At 44.1% G+C, this 20,444-nt stretch overlaps 1 protein-coding gene across 1 annotated transcript; it reads right to left on the bottom strand.

The window, feature by feature from the left end:
• Positions 1-19,226: 19,226 nt before the first annotated feature.
• Positions 19,227-20,171, bottom strand: LOC141134775 (olfactory receptor 5G3-like). The gene has a single exon (XM_073624212.1). The coding sequence runs from the start codon at positions 20,169-20,171 to the stop codon at positions 19,227-19,229; it is 945 nt and encodes a 314-aa protein (XP_073480313.1).
• Positions 20,172-20,444: the final 273 nt, after the last annotated feature.

Genomic DNA, 20,444 nt, shown 5'->3' with positions numbered 1-20,444 from the left:
CTTCATCAATTTAGGCCAATGCACTGTGTTACTTTAACTGACAATTGCGCAGTCGTGCGACGCTGTACCCAAATAAAATTGATGCTTTTTTTCACCACAGATAGAGCTTTCTTTTGGTGGTATTTGATCACTTCTACGGTTTTTATTTTTTGAGCTAGAAACAAAAAAAGAGCGACAATTTTGAAAAAAAAAACCAATATTTTTTACTTTCTGCTATAAAACATATCCAATAAAAAAACATGTAAAATATCTAATTTCTTCATTAATTTAGGCCAATATGTATTCTGCTACATGCTTTTGGTAAAAAAAAATCCCAATAAGTGTATATTGATTGGTTCGCGCAAAAGTTATTGCATCTACAAACGATGGTATATTTTTATGGCATTTTTTATTTTTTACTAGTAATGGCGGCGATCAGCGCTTTTTCTGCAACATTTCAGTGGATAGATCGGACACCTAACTGACACTTTTTTGGGGACCAGTGACATTATTACAGTGATCAGTGTTAAAAATATGCACTGTTATTGTACTAATGACACTGGCTGGAAAGCAGTTAACATCAGGGGTGATCAAAGGGTTAAGTGTGTCCCTAGTTGGTGCTTGCGTACTGTGTGGAGGATGGACTGATTGAGTAAACACAGAGATCCATATTCCTGCTTAGTAGGAACACAAGATCACTGTGTTCTTCCCTGTCAGAACGGCAATCTGCCTTGTTTACATAGGCAGATCACCGTTCTACCTCTCTGGGGAACAATCGGTGGATCCCAGCGGACTGGCTCCCCCTTTGGCCAATCGGTGCATGCAGGCCCCCGCTGTCTATTGCACGAAATTACATACAGGTACTTTGTTTTGCGCAATAGAGCCGCCCTGCCGCAGTATATTTGCGGCAGGCGGTCCTTAAGTGGTTAAAGGTAGTGCTTCTAATTTCAACTTGTTACCTGTATAAAAGACACCTGTCCACAGAAGCAATCAATCAGATTCCAATCTCTCCACTATGGCCAAGACCAAAGAGCTGTCCAAGGATGTCAGGAACATGATTGTAGACCTACACAAGGCTGGAATGGGCTACAAAACCATCGCCAATCAGCTTGGTGAGAGGGTGACAACAGTTGGTGCGATTATTCGCAACTGGAAGAAACACAAAATAACTGTCAATCTCCCTCGGTCTGGGGCTCCATGCAAGATCTCACCTTGTGGAGTTTCAATGATCATGAAAATGGTGAGGAATCAGCCCCGAACTACACGGGTGAATCTTGTCAATGATCTCAAGGCAGCTGGGACCATAGTCACTAAGAAGAACAATTGGTAACACACTACGCCATGAAAGACTGAATCCCTGCAGCAAGGACCCATGCTCAAAAAAGCACATGTACAGGCCCATATCAAGATAATGAACATCTAAATGATTCAGAGGAGAACTGGGTGATAGTGTTGTGGCAAATTGTGGACAAGGAAAGATTACTCCTGCGCTCGTGAGGGTCTGTTTGGGTTTGAGAAAAGTAGTATTGTGAAATTATAGCAAAGCTGAAAGAGATGGTGTTGCATGTCCTGCTGCCCAGAAAATGACCCCGGGGTAGTCAGGTAAGGCTATATGGAGAGTGATGGATGAAGGGCGCGTGATCAGTTGCTCACATCAAAAAGTATAACATTTATTCAAATGAAAAAGCCAATAAAGGCAAATAAAAGCGATTAAATAATGCCAATACTACGTATCAATACAAACAGGTAACAAAATATAAAAAACATGGAAATTTAAAGATAAAAATGGGTTAAAAGTATCATGAGCCCATATTGAGGCGGGTGTTTAGAATTGGCTGACACGTTTCGAGGATAACCTCTTCATCAGAGCCTTTGAGAACCAGGGCGCAGTCTCTATGGGTCAGTAGGCCAAAATCTGTACATCAACATAATGGCTGGTTGGAAAAGATGGCCTGAAATGGGGAATATGGTTTTCTGTGTTCCATACCAGTCCACGTATAATCCTTCTGAAGATCTCTTGAGAGGTTACTGCAGCCAAGTGTGTCTGCAGCTGTCTCTCTGCCTCAGATAAAAGAGTTATAGCCTATCACTCTTTTATCTGAGGCAGAGAGACAGCTGCAGACACACTTGGCTGCAGTAACCTCTCAAGAGATCTTCACCCCCCTCCACCCTCTCTAATACAGGACAGCACTTTCTCAGGAGGACACAGACAGGCTGAATAATCTCCCTTTCATCCAGCCAGTGACAGGTCCACACCATCCTACAATCCCTTCTCTACAAATTTAAAGGAGAACACACACACCTTCTACTACCACATAGGTAGAACGCTTATACATGGACTGGTATGAAACACAGAAAACCATATTCCCCATTTCAGGCCATCTTTTCCAACCAGCCATTATGTTGATGTACAGATTTTGGCCTACTGGCCCATAGAGACTGTGCCCTGGTTCTCAAAGGCTCTGATGAAGAGGTTATCCTCGAAACGCGTCAGCCAACTCTAAACACCCGCCTCAATATGGGCTCATGATACTTTTAACCCATTTTTATCTTTAAATTTCCATGTTTTTTATATTTTGTTACCTGTTTGTATTGATACGTAGTATTGGCATTATTTAATCGCTTTTATTTGCCTTTATTGGCTTTTTCATTTGAATAAATTTTATACTTTTTGATGTGAGCAACTGATCACGCGCCCTTCATCCATCACTCTCCTGATAGTGTTGTGGTCAGATGAGACCAAAATCAAGCTCTTTGGCATCAACTCAATTTCCCGTGTTTGGAGGAGGAGGATTGCTGCCTATGACCCCAAGAACACCATCCCCACTGTCAAACATGGAGGTGGAAACGTTATGCTTTGGGGGTGTTTTTCTGCTAAGGGGACAGGACAACTTCACTGCATCAAAGGGACGATGGACGGGCCATGTATCGTCAAATCTTGGGTGAGCACCTCCTTCCCTCAGCCAGTGCATTGAAAATGGTTCGTGGATGGGTATTCCAGCATGATAATGACCGAAAACACACGGCCAAGGCAACAAAGGAGTGGCTCAAGAAGAAGCACATTAAGGTCCTGGAGTGGCCTAGCCAGTCTCTAGACCTTAATCCCATTGAAAATATGTGGAGGGAGCTGAAGGTTAGAGTTACCAAATGTCAGCCTCGAAACCTTAATTACTTCGAGAGGATCTGCAAAGAGGAGTGGGACAAAATCCCTCCTGAGATGTGTGCAAATCTGGTGGCCAACTACAAGAAAGGCCTGACCTCCGTGATTGCCAACAAGTGTTTTGCCACTAAGTACTAAGTCATGTTTTGTAAAGGGGTCAAATACTTATAAATTGATTTGCATTTTAATGAGTAAAATAACTTTTTGGAAATGCAATATTTTTGTTGTTATTCTGTCTCTCACTGTTTGCAATAAACCTACCATCAAAATGATAGACTGACCATTTCTTTGTCAGTGGGCAAACATACAAAATCAACAGGGGATCAATTATATTTTTCCCTCACTGTATAGGAATGAGAGAATCACCTAGGGGTTGATTTGTGGAGGGAATCATCAAACCCTGCTTAAAATGTGTGAACCCTACATTTAGCAGCAAATCCAATAGAAAGGTTTGGCTCGAGGGTATGACCCATGAAACACAAAAGCCACTAAGATCTTGAGTGATGCCCTCCCAAGTCTCTGGAGCAAGTGATGTGGACGAACTTATTGCAACTATTTGATATGCTTTGCTAGTCTGGACATCTGTGAGTAGATTCATTTACATTTTTTTCTGAATAAATGGTTTCAGAGATGATGCACTATGCGCCCTCTACACCTAACGTAGTGGAACCATACATTTTTGGGCTCCTTTTTCCAGCAACATGAATAGCGCAGCCCATTGATTTCAATGGGCTGCCCTACATCCAGTAAAGTAGCTCATGGGATATTTTGATGTGTTGCGGTTTGCCCATTTTTTACTGCACGTTTTGTAGGGGTGCGCATCTTCACTGGCCTCACGATTAGATTAGATTACGATTATTAGGTCCACGATTCACGATGCATCACGATTACTGTGCACGATTTTCATCCAAAAAATTTAAGTTGTCAGAAGAACTCCATTTTTTAAAATTTTATCTGTTCTTAAAAAAAAGACAACACTCTCTGCATGTAGCAAAGTGTAAACACAGCAGACAACTTAAAGAGGAGCTCCAGACTGCCCCCAAATGACTACAGAAGATGATCAGAGACTGCAGACATGATACAGAAGATGGTCAGAGACTGCAGACATGATACGGGAGAGGGTCAGAGACTGCAGACATGATACAGGAGATGGTCAGAGACTGCAGACATGATACAGGAGAGGGTCAGAGACTGCAGACATACCACAGAAGATGGTCAGAGACTGCAGACATGATACAGGAGAGGGTCAGAGACTGCAGACATGATACAGGAGAGGGTCAGAGACTGCAGACATGATACAGGAGATGGTCAGAGACTGCAGACATGTTACAGGAGATGGTCAGAGACTGCAGACATGATACAGGAGAGGGTCAGAGACTGCAGACATGATACAGGAGATGGTCAGAGACTGCAGACCTGCTGGATGTGGTAAGGGAGGTGCCAGACTGCCCTATCCAAGATGACCAATACCCTGCCCCCCTCACCACTAACCTGTCCTCATATAATACTATTACCATAGCGCTCCCCTACCCAGTGTCACCACGAACCAATTAACATCCATCTCGACCAGCATCCATACAGTCCTCTGCTCTTCCCCCACCTCTACACAGTGAGCATGCAGATAGGGCAATAAAATAAAAAATTGTGCGCAGTGCTTTGTTGTGATAATAAATGCACAAAAAAAGTCTTATTAAGTAGTGAATAAATATAGCCCTGAAATATATAATCTGTGATCTGATTAAAAGAAATCTTTTGTGTATTGAAAGTAATTCCAGTGCTGAGTGTTCTCTGCTGTGTTCAAATCATTCACCAGAAATCAGGAATGACACAGCAAGGAACACTCAGCACTGGAATTACTTTCAATACACAAAAAATTTCTTTTAATCAGATCACAGATTATATATTTCAGGGCTATATTTATTCACTACTTAATAAGACTTTTTTTGTGCATTTATTATTACCACAAAGCACTGCACACAATTTTTTGTTTTATTGCCCTATCTGCATGCTCACTGTGTAGAGGTGGGGGAAGAGCAGAGGTGTCATCCATGCAGCCCCCTCACCTGGCTTGATATGCCGCGGCTTCATTCTCCTCCTCGGAGCTCCGTGCTCCACAAGCCGGCCACCACCGCCAGCAGCTCCAGCCACCGGCGCTCCATGTCCCAGCCAACGTGCACTGCACACAGCGTCGCTCCTCGCAGGGCAGCAGGGGGATGATGTCAGTCAGGGGCAGCAAGCAGGAAAAGCCGGCGCGGCTTACTCCCGCGGCTCTTCGGTGGCTTTGGGCTCCGCTTGGTCGCAGAGGCGGGGCATAACGGGGCGCGAAGATGACATCATCCAAACATCGATTGCTCCCGGTCGTAACATCGATGCCGCATCGTGTATGGTCGAATCGCGATGCATCAATGTTACGATTATTTTCAACAGCCCTAATGTTTTGTTGTGTTTGTCCCTCGTTTTTTTTCACGTGGTAAAATGTGTGCTTCCTTATTTGGGGTGCCATTGACATCTAATCATAATATCTGCTTATACAATCTCTGTACAATTTCCTTTAGCTTTACCAAAACTATGGAATAGGAGAACCCCCTACAGTATATATACATCCATTCTGTATCCAATCAGGCAGGCCCAGCTCAACTTACCAGCCAGCTTGCAACAAACTTAAATTGTCCTGTCTAACAGTTCTTGTTAAAAACAGGGGTTTAGTTTGCACACATTTGCAAACACATGAGTACATTGCAGAGGCCGCGTGTTGTTGTTTGGCATGTGTTGCCCTTCCATGTGCTCCTTGCTGTTAAGGCCAGTAGGTTGGGGCAGTTGCTTTTTGTTTCCACTGTTGGTTATATGGTGAGGGGAAGCACTGGACACCTTTGCTGCCATTGTGCTATTCGGTGGGAGTCCAGTGCATCCCTGTGCCTTTAAGGAAGAGTGATAAATATTTAAATGGATACACCAGCACGGGATGGTACTGTGGGTGTATGTATATCTAGTACAAGATGCTACATCTTAATATTTGCAATATATATCTTTGAAATGAAAACATGGACTTTATAGGCACCAATAGTAAAAGCAAAAAAGTTATTTATCAGTAACAATTCTGTGTAAACATGTAAAATAAAAGACAATTAAACATTGCTGCAATATTATACAATTTTACATTGACATCTCCAACTCCAGTCATTGACACAATTGTGACGGCTGGGATACAATGTTGTAATTAGGGATGAGCCGAACACCCCCCGGTTCAGTTCGCACCAGAACCTGCGAACGGACCGAAAATTTGCACGAACGTTAGAACCCCATTGACGTCTATGGGACTCGAACGTTCGAAATCAAAAGTGCTCATTTTAAAGGCTAATTTGCGTGGTATTGTCCTAAAAAGGGTTTGGGGACCCGGGTCCTGCCCCAGGGGACATGTATCAATGCAAAAAAAACTTTTAAAAACAGCCGTTTTTTCGGGAGCAGTGATTTTAATGATGCTTAAAGTAAAAAAAAAAAAAAAGTGAAATATTCCTTTAAAAATCGTACCTGGGGGGTGTCTATAGTATGCCTGTAAAGTGGCGCGTGTTTCCCGTGTTTAGAACAGTCCCTGCACAAAATGTCATTTTTAAAGGAAAAAATCTCATTTAAAACTGCTTGGGGGTTTAATGTAATGTCGGGTCCTGGCAATATGGATGAAAACCAGTGAGACAAACGGCATGGGTACCCCCCAGTCCATTACCAGGCCCTTTGGGTCTTGTATGGATATTAAGGGGAACCCCGCACCCAAATTAAAATAAGGAAAGGTGTGGGGCCACCATGCCCTATATACTCAGAACAGCAGTATACAGGCGGTGCAAACAAGACAGGGACTGTAGGTTTGTTGTTAAGTAGAATCTGTTTGTAATTTTGAACGGGTACATTTTTAACGTGTTTAGCTCCAGCCAAAAAATCTTTTTTAAGCTTTTTGGAAAACATAGGGAAGGGTTATCACCCCTGTGACATTTGTTTTGCTGTCTGTCCTCCTCTTTAGAAGATTTCACCTCACTTTTTGTCCCAATGACAAATGTTTTTTGAAAGTTTGGGGTTTTTTGTGGAACAAGGATTGGAAAGCATCAGTGGAAAGGAGAAATGTTTTTCCCATATTAACTCTTACAGGAGAGAATTTCCCTTCCTAGGGGTAGATTTCATCTCACTTCCTGTTGTCTCCTTCCGTTTGCAAGTAGGAGTCGTTTGTAAGTTAGATGTTTGAAAGTAGGGGCCTGCCCTATATAATCAGCAGAAATTTGGGCCTTAGGTGTTGTTGTGGCCACAACACTGTAAGCCCTCACAGGGCCCTGCTGTGAAATATTAGATCAAGAATTGTAATTACATGCCCCTGTTGAGCAGGGGCAGAAAAATTGGGCCTTTGGTGCAGGTGGTGGTGCTGGTGCCACAACACTGTAAGTCCTCACTCGCTCTTGGTGGGCGCAGAAATGGGCCCTGCTGTGAAATATTAGATCAAGAATTGTAATTACATGCCCCTGTTGAACAAGGGCAGAAAAATTGGGCCTTTGGTGGTGGTGGTGGTGGTGCTGGTGCCAAAACACTGTAAGTCCTCACTCGCTCTTGGTGGGTGCAGAAATGGGCCCTGCTGTGAAATATTAGATCAAGAATTGTATTTACATGCCCCTGTTGAACAAGGGCAGAAAAATTGGGCCTTTGGTGGTGGTGCTGGTGCCACAACACTGTAAGTCCTCACAGACACTCTAGTTGGAACGCAGGAACGAGCCCTGCTGAAAAGTATCGCATCAAAAATTGTAATTACACGCCCCTGTTAAACAGGGGCTGAAAAATTGGGCCTTAGGCACTGGTGCTGGTGCCACAACACTGCAACCCCTCACAGATACTCTAGTTGTAATGCAGAAACAAGCCCTGCTGCAAAGTATTGCTTTAAAAATTGTAATTACAGGTCCCTGTTAAACAAGGGCTGAAAAATTGGGCCTTAGGCACTGGTGGTGGTGCCCAGAACCAAAAATGTTCTTACAAGCTATCAGCCTGATCATTGAGGAGGAAGAGGATAATTACTCAGGGATAGTCACTCAGCATCAGCATAGGCAGTCTTTGAAGGGATCTGATAAAAATTATTTGGTTACATCAGCATCAGGTGCTTGGTAGCTGGTGGTGATCCAAGACTGATTCATTTTTATGAAGGTCAGTCGATCGACCGAGTCGGTGGACAGACGCACCCTGTGATCGGTTACAAAGCCTCCAGCAGCACTGAATGTGCGTTCCGAAAGAACGCTGGATGCAGGACAGGCCAGTAGCTCAATTGCATACTGTGCAAGCTCTGGCCAGTGATCCATCCTCAAGACCCAGTAACCCAGAGGATTTTCGCTGTGAAAGGTGTCCAAGTCAGATCTTACCCCTAGGTATTCCTGCACCATGTAAAACAGAAGCTGACGGTGGTGGCTGGAACCGATCATAGCTTGGGGCTGCGGACCAAAAAATTGTTTGAACGCATCGGTCAGACGGCCACCTTCTCCACCGCTCCTTCTTTGACTGACCGAAACCTCAGCAACACGTTGTCCAGAAACAGGAGTTTGTAACCTCCCAGTCTCTGGGAACGCGTTGCACAGACCTTTCTGCAAGGCCTCCCGAAGATGTTTCATCCTCTGCTCCCTCTGCGATGGCAAGATAAGGTCCGCAACCTTACCCTTGTAAGGTGGATCAAGGAGGGTTGCCAGCCAGTATTGATCCCTCTCCTTGATACCACGAATATGAGGATCCTTACGCAGGCTTTGCAGGATCAGGGAGGCCATGCAGCGTAGGTTTGCTGAGGCTTTCGGTCCGGAGTCCTCTGGGTCACTAAGGACGACATGGTCCGCAGCTTCCTCCTCCCAGCCACGTACAAGTCCATGTGTTTCTTGGGACTGATCCCTTAAAGACTGCTGCTGATGCTGAGTGCCAGGCTCCACCTCCATACTGACACAATCTTCCTCCTCCTCCTCCTCGTCCTCTTCCTGTGTGATCGGCGGGCACGCAGGAACACTGTCTGGATAAAGGGGGCCTTGAGAGCTAAGGAAGTCCTCCTCTTCCTGCCTCTGTTCTGCCTCAAGTGCCCTGTCCATTATTCCACGCAGCGTCTGCTCCAACAGGTGGACAAGGGGGACAGTGTCACTGATGCATGCACTGTCACTGCTCACCATCCTCGTTGCCTCCTCAAATGGTGACAGGACAGTGCATGCATCCCTGATCATGGCCCACTGGTGTGGGGAAAAAAAACAAGCTCCCCTGACCCTGTCCTGGTGCCATAGTCGCACAGGTACTCATTGATGGCCCTCTGCTGCGTGTGCAGCCGCTGCAGCATGGCCAACGTTGAGTTCCACCTGGTGGGCATGTCACAGATTAGGCGGTTCTTGGGCAGGTTAAACTCCTTTTGGAGGTCCGCCAGCCGAGCACTGGCATTATATGACCGGTGGAAATGCACACAGACTTTCCTGGCCTGCCTCAGGACATCCTGTAAGCCCGGGTACCTGCCCAAGAACTGCTGCACCACCAAGTTAAGGACGTGAGCCAAACAGGGCACATGGGTCATTTGTCCCTGTCGGAGGGCAGAGAGGAGGTTGGTGCCATTGTCGCAAACCACCATTCCTGCCTTAAGTTGGCATGGCGTCAACCACCTCTGAACCTGCCCCTGCAGAGCTGACAGAACCTCTGACCCAGTGTGGCTCCTATCCCCCAAGTACACCAGCTCAAGCACCGCATGGCATCTTTTGGCCTGTGTACTTGCGTAGCCCCTTGAACGGCTATGGAGCACCGCTGGTTCCGAGGACAAAGCACAGGAAGAGGCCATGGAGGAAGAAGAAGAGGAGGAGGTGGAGGAGAGAGGTGTGTCACAATCATTAGTAGTGACATTTTGGAGGCGTGGTGGTGGAACAACCTCCAACACTACTGCACCTTGTCCTGCATCCTTCCCAGCTGCCAGCAGAGTCACCCAATGTGCCGTGAAACTTAGGTAACATCCCTGTCCATGCCTGCTGGACCATGAGTCAGCAGTAATATGCACCTTACTGCTGACCGCCCTGTCCAGCGAGGCATGGACATTGCCTTCCACATGCCGGTACAGAGCCAAGATCGCCTTCCGTGAGAAAAAGTGGCATTTGAGTACCTGCCACTGAGGAACCGCACATTCCACAAACTCACGGAAGGGGGCAGAGTTTACCAACTGAAAAGGCAGCAGTTGAAGTGCTAGCAATTTTGCCAAGCTAGCATTCAACCGCTGGGCATGTGGATGGCTGTGAGCAAACTTCTTTCGGCGGTGCAGCAGCTGGGGCAGGGAAATTTGCCTGGTACAATCTGACGTTGGTGTACCAAAAGCAGATTGCCCACAAGTACTTGGCTGTGACACACCTAATTCTACACCTTCATTCCTCTCAGTGCAGGTCTCAGAGAGGACTGAAGGTATAGTGGGGTGGGAGATCTCAGCTGATGAGGAGCAAGGAGAGGTCCTCTTTGTTCTTTGGTGTGGGTCTTTTAGATACGTTTGCCAACGAACTGCATGGCAGGTCAGCATATGTCTGGTCAAGCATGTGGTACCCAAGCAGGAGATGTTTTGGCCACGCGAGATACGCTTGAGACATATGTTGCAAGTAGCAGTGGTGCGATCTGATGCACTCGTCTCAAAAAAGGCCCACACCAAAGAACTTTTTGAATAACGAGCAGAGACTGCAGCACCCTGCACATGTGGAGCTTTGGGGTGTGATGCAGTCAATGTGCTGCCCTTAGGCTGGCCCCTGGAGGGCATCCAGCCTCGTTGGTGATGTGCCGCCTCCTCCTCCTCCTCTCTCCTATCAGGCACCCACATTGAGTCAGTGACCTCATCATCCCCTCCCTCCTCATCACTGGAGCAAACCTGGCAGTATGCTGCAGCAGGGGGAGCATGACTGCCAGATTGCTGTCCTTTTTGGGCACCCCCTCTGTCCGTGCTCATGTTACTGCCTTTATCGAGCTCATTATCATCATCAGAGCCTTCCAAACGCTGGGCATCCTCCTGGACCATGTACCCAACACTGTGGTCAAACAGTTCGAGGGACTCCTCGGGAGGACATGCTGGGGCTAGGGAAGGAGTCACTGATGACATTGAGCTGAGGGAAGAGGCCGCTGCTTTGCCAGACAAAGTACCCTGAGCATAGATGAGAGAGGATGAGGAGGATGAGGACGGCTTGGTCATCCACTCGACCAAGTCTTCCGCATGTTGCGGCTCAACACGGCCAGCTGCCAAAGAAAAGGCCAAGCATGTCCCACGGCCATGTGCTGATGAGGATGCACCATCTCCACGACCAGCACTAGACACAGAGCCTGCTTGCCCTCTCTTATTGGCTTGTGACTGTCTGCCTCTCCTTCTTGGCCTTCCAGACATACTAATGGCCTGTAGCTGCACTAAGCTGGGATATATATATATATATATATATATATATATATATATATATATATATATATATATATATATATATTTATTTAAATATATATATATATATATATATATATGTACTGATACTGCAGCTAGCAAAATCAACTGCCTGCCTGTAGTATGAGAACACCACACCACCAACCTTCTACAGGTAGCTTTAGCTGAACACTGTGCAGAGCTCGCAAAAAACTAACTTGTAGCTTTTTTAGCTGCCTGCGGTAGTGATAGGATCAGGAAAACACCACCAACCTTCTACAGGTAGCTTTAGCTGAACACTGTGCAGAGCTTGCAAAAAAATAACTTGTAGGTTTAGCTGAACACTGTGAGGAGGACGCACCACACTAACTTGTAGTTTTAGCTGAACACCGTGAGCAGGACACACTGCACTAACTTGTAGCTTTAGATGAACACTGTGCAGAGGTCTCACTACACTAACTTGTAGGTTTAGCTGAACACTGTGAGGAGGACGCACCACACTAACTTGTAGTTTTAGCTGAACACTGTGAGCAGGACGCACTGCACTAACTTGTAGCTTTAGATGAACACTGTGCAGAGGTCTTCTACACTAACTTGTAGTTTTAGCTGAACACTGTGAGTAGGACGCACTGCACTAACTTGTAGCTTTAGATGAACACTGTGCAGAGGTCTCACTACAATAACTTGTAGTTTTAGCTGAACACTGTGAGCAGGACGCACTGCACTAACTTGTAGTTTTAGCTGAACACTGTGAGCAGGACGCACTGCACTAACTTGTAGTTTTAGCTGAACACTGTGAGCAGGACGCACTGCACTAACTTGTAGTTTTAGCTGAACACTGTGCAGAGGTCTCACTACACTAACTTGTAGGTTTAGCTGAACACTGTGAGGAGGACGCACCACACTAACTTGTAGTTTTAGCTGAACACTGTGAGGAGGACGCACTGCACTAACTTGTAGCTTTAGATGAACACTGTGCAGAGGTCTCACTACACTAACTTGTAGTTTTAGCTGAACACTGTGAGGAGGACGCACCACACTAACTTGTAGTTTTAGCTGAACACTGTGAGCAGGATGCACTGCACTAACTTGTAGGTTTAGCTGAACACTGTGAGGAGGACGCACCACACTAACTTGTAGTTTTAGCTGAACACTGTGAGCAGGAGGCACTGCACTAACTTGTAGTTTTAGCTGAACACTGTGAGGAGGACGCACCACACTAACTTGTAGTTTTAGCTGAACACTGTGAGCAGGACGCACTGCACTAACTTGTAGTTTTAGCTGAACACTGTGAGGAGGACGCACCACACTAACTTGTAGTTTTAGCTGAACACTGTGAGCAGGACGCACTGCACTAACTTGTAGTTTTAGCTGAACACTGTGCAGAGGTCTCACTACACTAACTTGTAGTTTTAGCTGAACACTGTGAGCAGGATGCACTGCACTAACTTGTAGCTTTAGATGAACACTGTGCAGAGATCGCAAAAAAATAACCTGTAGGTTTAGCTGAACACTGTGAGCAGGACGCCCCACACTAACTTGTAGTTTTAGCTGAACACTGTGCAGAGGTCTCACTATACTAACTTGTAGTTTTAGCTGAACACTGTGAGCAGGACGCACTACACTAACTGTAAATAGTCTAGCTGCCTGACTGTGGTACTGATAGGATCAAAAGAACACCAGCAATTTTCTTCAGGTAGCTGTAAATACTGTAACAAGACAAGCCTGCCTGTCAGTAAGAAGATAACAGGAACGGATCTAGCTAAACTGAATACAGTGTATATATATATATATATATATGCAACACCTGGGATGCATATATATACACAATACACTATAAGTGCAGCTAACTCACTGACTGTCCTGCCTAATCTAGCTAACTCAAATGAAATGACACTGTCTCTCTCCCTCTATCTAAGCACGACGGAACACACTACACAGGGCCGCCGTGCAGGCAGCCTTATATAGTGTGGGGCGTGTTCTAAACCCCATGAGCCATAATTGGCCAAAGCCACCCTGGCTTTGGCCAATTACAGCTCTCTCTACCGACGGCGCTGTGATTGGCCAAGCATGCGGGTCATAGTGCATGCTTGGCCAATCATCAGCCAGCAATGCACTGCGATGCCGCAGTGAATTATGGGCCGTGACGCGCCACACGAATTTGGCACGAACGGCCCATAATGTTCGGAATTCGGCGAACGACCGAACAGCCAATGTTCGAGTCGAACATGGGTTCGACTCGAACACGAAGCTCATCCCTAGTTGTAATGATAGGTAAGCTCTACATGTTTCGCAATACCCTTCTTCAGGAGCTTATTTAATTTTTTTTTAATTAAATAAATAAATATATTACCTCAATGTTAGTTACAGAGAGGATATATACGAAATTGCTCTTGCGGAAAGGCTTTAATAAGGCGCTCAAGAAAACTCGTATTTCATTACTATATAAATCTAATGCACACATGACCGGTTCTGCTGGTGGATTAAACTCCGAAGGTTTCTCCGACTGAACTCCGATGGAATTCCATTCAAAAGGTCTTGCCTACACACGGTCAAACCAAAATCCGACCAAAGTCTGACCGTCCAGAACGCGGTGACTTACAACGCGTACGACGGGACTAGAAAAAGGAAGTTCAATAGCCAGTAGCCAATAGCTTACGTCTCGTACTTGCTTCAGAGCATGTGTCGGAATAGCATACAGACGATCGGTTTTCCCGATAGGGATTGATTCCGTCGGAAAGATTTAAAACATGTTCTATTTCTAGGTCCGTCAGAATTTTTGAAAAAAAAAGTCCGAAGAGGTCCAACTCTTCAGGTCTGGTATGGATTTTAAGGGGAACCCCATGCCAAAATTAAAAAAAAAATGGCGTGGGGGTCCCCCTAAAAATCCATACCAGACCCTTATCCGAGCACGCAACCTGGCAGACCGCAGGAAAAGAGGGGGGGATCGAAAGAGCGCCCCCCTCCTGAACCGTACCAGGCCACATGCCCTCAACATGGGGAGGATGTCCCCATGTTGATGGGGACAAGGGCCTCATCCCCACAACCCTTGCCCGGTGATTGTGGGGGTATGCGGGTGGGGGGCTTATAGGAATCTGGAAGCCTCCTTTGACAAGGGGACCCCCAGATCCCGGCCCCCCACCTGTGTGAATTGGTAAGGGACCATTTCACAAAAAAAGTGTCAAAAATGTTAAAAAAGACAAGAGACGGTTTTTGACAATCCCTTTAATAATGTCCTTTTTCTTTCCCCGCTTCTTCTTCCATCTTCTTCTGGTCTTCCTTTGGTTTACTTTTCTCCATCTTGTTCTTCCCCGCTTCTTCCTCTGATCCTCTGCTTCTTCCTTCGGTCTTCTTGTCCGCATCTTCCTCCGCCTTCTTCTTCCCCGCTTCGTTCTTTCGGACGATCCACATCCATGGGAGGTTCCCGCAGTGTGATGCTTCTGTTCTTCTGGCAGTTCTTATATAACTGAGGGCGGGGCCACCCAGTGACCCCACCCCCCTCTGACGCACAGAGATTTCATAGGGACTTCCCCATGGCTTTCCCCATGATGTCAGAGGGGGATTCACCCGGTTACGTAACGGATTACTCCGCCCCACTCTGACACCACAGGGAAAGCCATAGGGAAGTCCCTGTAAATTCCCCGTGCATCAGAGGGGGCGGGGTCACCGGGTGGCCCCGCCCTCAATTATATAAGAACTGTCAGAAGAACAGAAGTGTCACACAGCGGGAGACTCCCATTGAGGAAGATCGTCCGGAGAGCGAAGCGGGGAACAAGAAGCCGCGGAGGAAGATGCCGGATGAGAACACCGGAGGAAAAAGCAGAGGACCAGAGGAAGAAGCAGAGGAAGAAGCAGGGGAAGAACAAGATGGAGGAAGAAAACCGAAGGAAGACCAGAAGAAGATGGAAGAAGAAGCGGGGAAAGAAGAAGACATTAATAAAGGAATTGTCAAAAACCGGCTATTGTCTTTTTAACATTTTTGACACTTTTTTGTGAAATGGTAGGGGTACATTTGTACCCCATTACCAATTCACACAGGGAGGGCCGGGATCTGGGGGTCCCCTTGTTAAAGGGGGCTTCCAGATTCTGATAAGCCCTCTGCCCACAGAGCCCCATAACCACCGGGCAAGGGTTGTGGGGACGAGGCCCTTGTCCCCATCAACATGGGGACATCTTTGCCATGTTGAGGGCATGTGGCCTGGTACAGTTTTTTTTTTAATTTTGGCGCGGGGTTCCCCTTAATATCCATACCAGACCTGAAGGGCCTGGTATGGAATTTGGGGGGACCCCCACGCATTTTTTTTAAATTTTGGTTTGGGGTTCCCCTTAATATTCATACCAGACCCAAAGGGCCTGGTAATGCACTGTGGGGGAATCCCAGGCCATTTTTTAAAATGACTTTTATGAGTATTGCAGAGACCCGACAAGTCATTATAGCAGCCGGCGCTACCGCTAGTACTAAATGACTTTTTTTTCTTTTAGAAATGTCATTGTTCTCTCGGACTGTTGTAAACACGGGAAACATGTGCCACTTTACAAGCATACTATAGACACCCCCCAGGTACAAAATGTAAAGGAATATTTCACTTTTATTGTTTCACTTTAAGCATTATTAAAATCACTGCCCCCAAAAAACTGCCATTTTTAAAACTTTTTTTGCATTAATACATGTCCCCTGGGGCAGGACCCAGGTCGCCAAACACTTTTTATGACAATAGCTTGCATATTAACCTTTAAAATTAGCACTTTTGATTATTCACATAGACTTTAAAGGGTGTTCCGCGGCTTTCGAATTTGCCACGAACACGAACAGCCAATGTTCGAGTCGAACTCATGTTCGACCCGAACAGACAGCCCATCCCTAAGTATAAGACTCAATGGCCTATGGAAATCCAAATCTTTTCCACATCAGACCATGAATATTTGTCAGGCAGACTCAAAGTGGTTGTAAACCCTTCTATATATACCCTTTGAAGTGACTGGCCTCATGTGATACACAGGGATGAAACAAATCCTCTTATATAAGTTGTACCCATTTTTCTGCAGTCTACTTTCCTCTACATCCATTCAAAGTCCAGAATTTATGCAGCTTGTCTGAGCTTTCACAAAACAGGGGGCGGAGAGCTAAAATTACACTCTGCAGAGCTCAGTTAGCAGAGCTCTGGGAGTTGATTGGAGGGAGAGAGCATACCCCCCTTCACACAGAAACACAGCTGAGGCTGAAAATCAGCTGGAGGTCCCTCCCCTGTCACCTTTTTTTTCAAGTCAGGAAAACTTGTCAGAAGTGACTTATGCTGACAGCAGTGGACTTAAATGGCACTTAGTGCTCTGGATCATATTTCATGGCTGAGGTTTACAACCATGTTAATTGTCTACTTGTGGCCTTCTGTAATTTCTGAAAGTAGTCCTTAAATTAATTTTACTGCTGTGTCTATTAGGTAAATATCCACTTGGTGGCAGATTTGGCACAGGATTACTTCTAGAGGCGGGAGAGATGCCCCCCCCCCCCTGCTGCTTTCAGGCCGTTTTCAGAGTTTACCGGAGCCGCCAGTAAACCCAGAAGCAATCTGACTTGTTGACTGATAGGCAGGAAGTCGAGTGCAGGTAAGATGGCCCCCACTGGGCTCTATGCCCTTGAAAGGCCGGAGTGACCTCCGACATCACTTCAGGTTCTCAGGCTTAAACAGATGAATTTTTTTTAAGTCAGTGTCAAAAACATTTTTTCCTTCTTTTGCTTTTAATCGTTTGCCAGCTGTTTACTGTATAAATATAAATATATATATATATATATATATATATATATATATATATATATATAGCAGCAAGGCGTCTCTCCTGTGCAGAATCATGTCCCTGTACGTGATCCTGCACCCCTGGTCTGGGCCATGCATGCATGCCGCTGGTGACCCATTACCACTGTGATTGGACACAGCGAGAGACAATCAGCGGGTCTGGCGGACTTGATGTCCACCGGTACTCGCTGATCGTGTGGGACAGAAGCAGAATGGCGGTCTGCCTATGTAAACAAAGCAGACTTCCGTTCTGTCAGTAGGGAATCTAGTGATCCTGTGTTTCTGCAAAGCAGAAACACAGATCTCTGCCTTCCCATAGTACAAGCACCTCCCCCACAGTAAGCAAGCACATTTAAGGCACATTTTAGGCACACCCTTTTATTTCCCCTGATGTTAACACCTTCCCAGCCAGTGTCATTAGTACAGTGACAGTGTATATTTTTTAGCACTGTATTAATGTCACATTACTATTAAAATAGAAAAAAATAAAAAAATTCCATAAATATCTCATAGTTTGTAGGCGCTATAACTTTTGCACAAGCCAAACAATATACGCTTATTGAGATTTTTTACAAAAAAATTGTAGCAGAATACATTGCCTAAATTGATAGATTTTTTTACATTTTTTCTTTGGATGTGTTATATAGCAGAAAGTAAAAAATATTATTTTTTTTTCTTCAAAATTGTTGCTCTTTTATTGTTTATAGCACAAAAAAAAAAAACGCAGAGGTGATCAAATACCACCAAAAGAAAGCTCTACTTGTGGGAAAAAAAGACAGCAGTTTTGTTTGGGTACAGCGTTGCACAACTGCGCAATTGTCAGTTAAAATAACGCAGTGCCGTATCACACAAAAATTACCTGGTCATGAAGGGGGGCGGGGGTAAATCTTCCCGAGCTGAAGTGGTTAAAGGTAAATGAGAGGCCTGACCTGTCATGCTTATTTCTATTACAAGGGATGTTTAAATTCTTTGTAATAGGAATAAAAATGTTGATTTTATTTGGATTTTATTTATGTATTTTACCCCACAATAATACTTTTTTTTTTTATATTTTCTGTCCACAGCCAAAACTTAATTCATGTACTCTAACCATTACTATCATGAATATCTTGTGCTTATATACGCTGTTATTGTTTGTGTTTGTATACGCTTTTGTTGTGCAAGTTGTATATTACCATTTATAATGTAATACTTTTTACTTACTTTTAATAAAGCTCTCTTGTGAAAAAAAAATAAAGGGACAGTGTGAAAATAAAAAACAAAAGTTAAATACCGGTAAATAAAAAACAAAAGTAAAATAAATAAAAATAAATAAATAAAGAGCCCCTTCCCTCCGTGCTCGTACGTAGAAGCGAACGCATGTGTAAGTCGCTCCCGCATATGTAAACCACGCATGTGAGGTATCACCACGATCGTTAGAGCAAGAGAAATAATTTTAACACTAGACCTTTTCTGTAACTCTTAAAGGGTAACCTGAATTTCTTTTTTAAAGCGTCGTCTATGGATATTTTTAAGTGCCGTAGTTTGTCGCCATTACACGAGCGTGCGCAATTTTAAAGCATGACATGTTAGATATCTAGTTAATCGGTGTAACATCATCTTTCACATAATACAAACAAGTTGGACTGACTTTACTGTTTTTTTTAATTCATTAAAGTGTATCTTTACCCAAAAAAATTGTGTTTAAAAGACAGATGCGCAAATAAAATACATAAAATATTGCAACAATCACCATTATTTTTCTCCAGGATCTCTGGTAAAAAAAAAAACATATATTTATATAATGTTTGGTGGTTCTGAATAATTTTTGGGCAAAAAAATACTGATTTAAACTTGTATACAAAAAGTTCCAGAAAAGACCTGGTCAGCAAGTGGATGTACAATTGATTTACTTCCTGACGAAAGTCTTAAAAGTAACCATCATTTTCTGCAGACCCCTCTTGATCTCATGATTTCTCAGGCTATATATGATTGGGTTCATCAATGGAGACACCACAGTGTAGAGGAGGGACCCATATTTGTTCATGTTGGTTGAACTCTCATGAGATGGAGCCAAATATACAGTGAATAATGTTCCGTAATAAGCACCGACCACGGCCAAATGTGAACTACAAGTGGAGAAGGCTTTTCTTTGGCGATACATGGAAGATATCTTGAGAATAGTGACTAAAATACAGATGTATGTTACAATAATAAATGTAAATGGCAAAAATATTGTAACAAAAGAAATAACAAAGTCTTGGAGCATCAAAGCAGAAGTGTCAGAGGTAGACAATTTAACCAGAGGTCCAAAATCACAGAAATAGTGGTCTAAAGAATTAAGGCCACAGTAATTATATTGAAATTGCACAATCATTTCACTTAACATTAAAACGATAACCAAGACCCATAAACCGATGATCAACTGGGAAAAAACATGGGAGTTCATAAGGGATGAATAGCGTAAGGGATTACAAATAGCCAAATACCGATCGTAGGACATGAGAGCAATAATAAAACATTGTGAACAGTTGCAAGTACCAATAACATAAAGTTGAGTGATGCAGCCATACAGTGATACTCTTACTTCATCTTTGATAATGACTTCTAGAGTCATCGGTAAGACACTGGTGGTCAGTAGGACATCAGATGTAGCCAAATGCTTAACAAGGAAGAACATTGGAATTTTTAGCTGGTCAACCGTTGCCACTAATGTTATTATTAATAAATTCCCACTTAGTATAATGAAGTATGTTAGAAGGAACACCATGAACAGCAGAACCCTAAATTTATGAAGACCTTGAAATCCAAGTAGTCTAATTTGCATGATCTGAGTCTGGTTGAACTCACACATTCTTTAATGTGAAGGATATTCAAACATCGATAATGCGGATTTTTTTTTTCAAAAGCGCCAAAATAGAATATTATTATTATTGTTCTTATTATTATTTATACAATGTTTTCACATTTTTCTAACCTTGCATTCCCCTGAAAAATAAATAACAATAAATACATTTTTATTTTATTTATTTTTTTACATTTTTAGGATAATTTGACCTAAAACATAACAGACAATAATTAAGCCTCTTGACCTCACCTAACAAAAATACTAAATAATTTTAAGAAA

This window comes from Aquarana catesbeiana, linkage group LG03 (assembly GCF_042186555.1).
Source record: "Aquarana catesbeiana isolate 2022-GZ linkage group LG03, ASM4218655v1, whole genome shotgun sequence".
NCBI lineage: Eukaryota > Metazoa > Chordata > Amphibia > Anura > Ranidae > Aquarana > Aquarana catesbeiana.
The sequence above is the reverse complement of the archived record's forward strand: the minus strand, read 5'-3'. Positions and strand labels throughout refer to the sequence as shown.

Excerpts from the sequence above, each read along its gene's own strand:
- LOC141134775 (XM_073624212.1), bottom strand. The coding sequence starts at position 20,171 with ATGTGTGAGTTCAACCAGACTCAGATCATGCAAATTAGACTACTTGGA.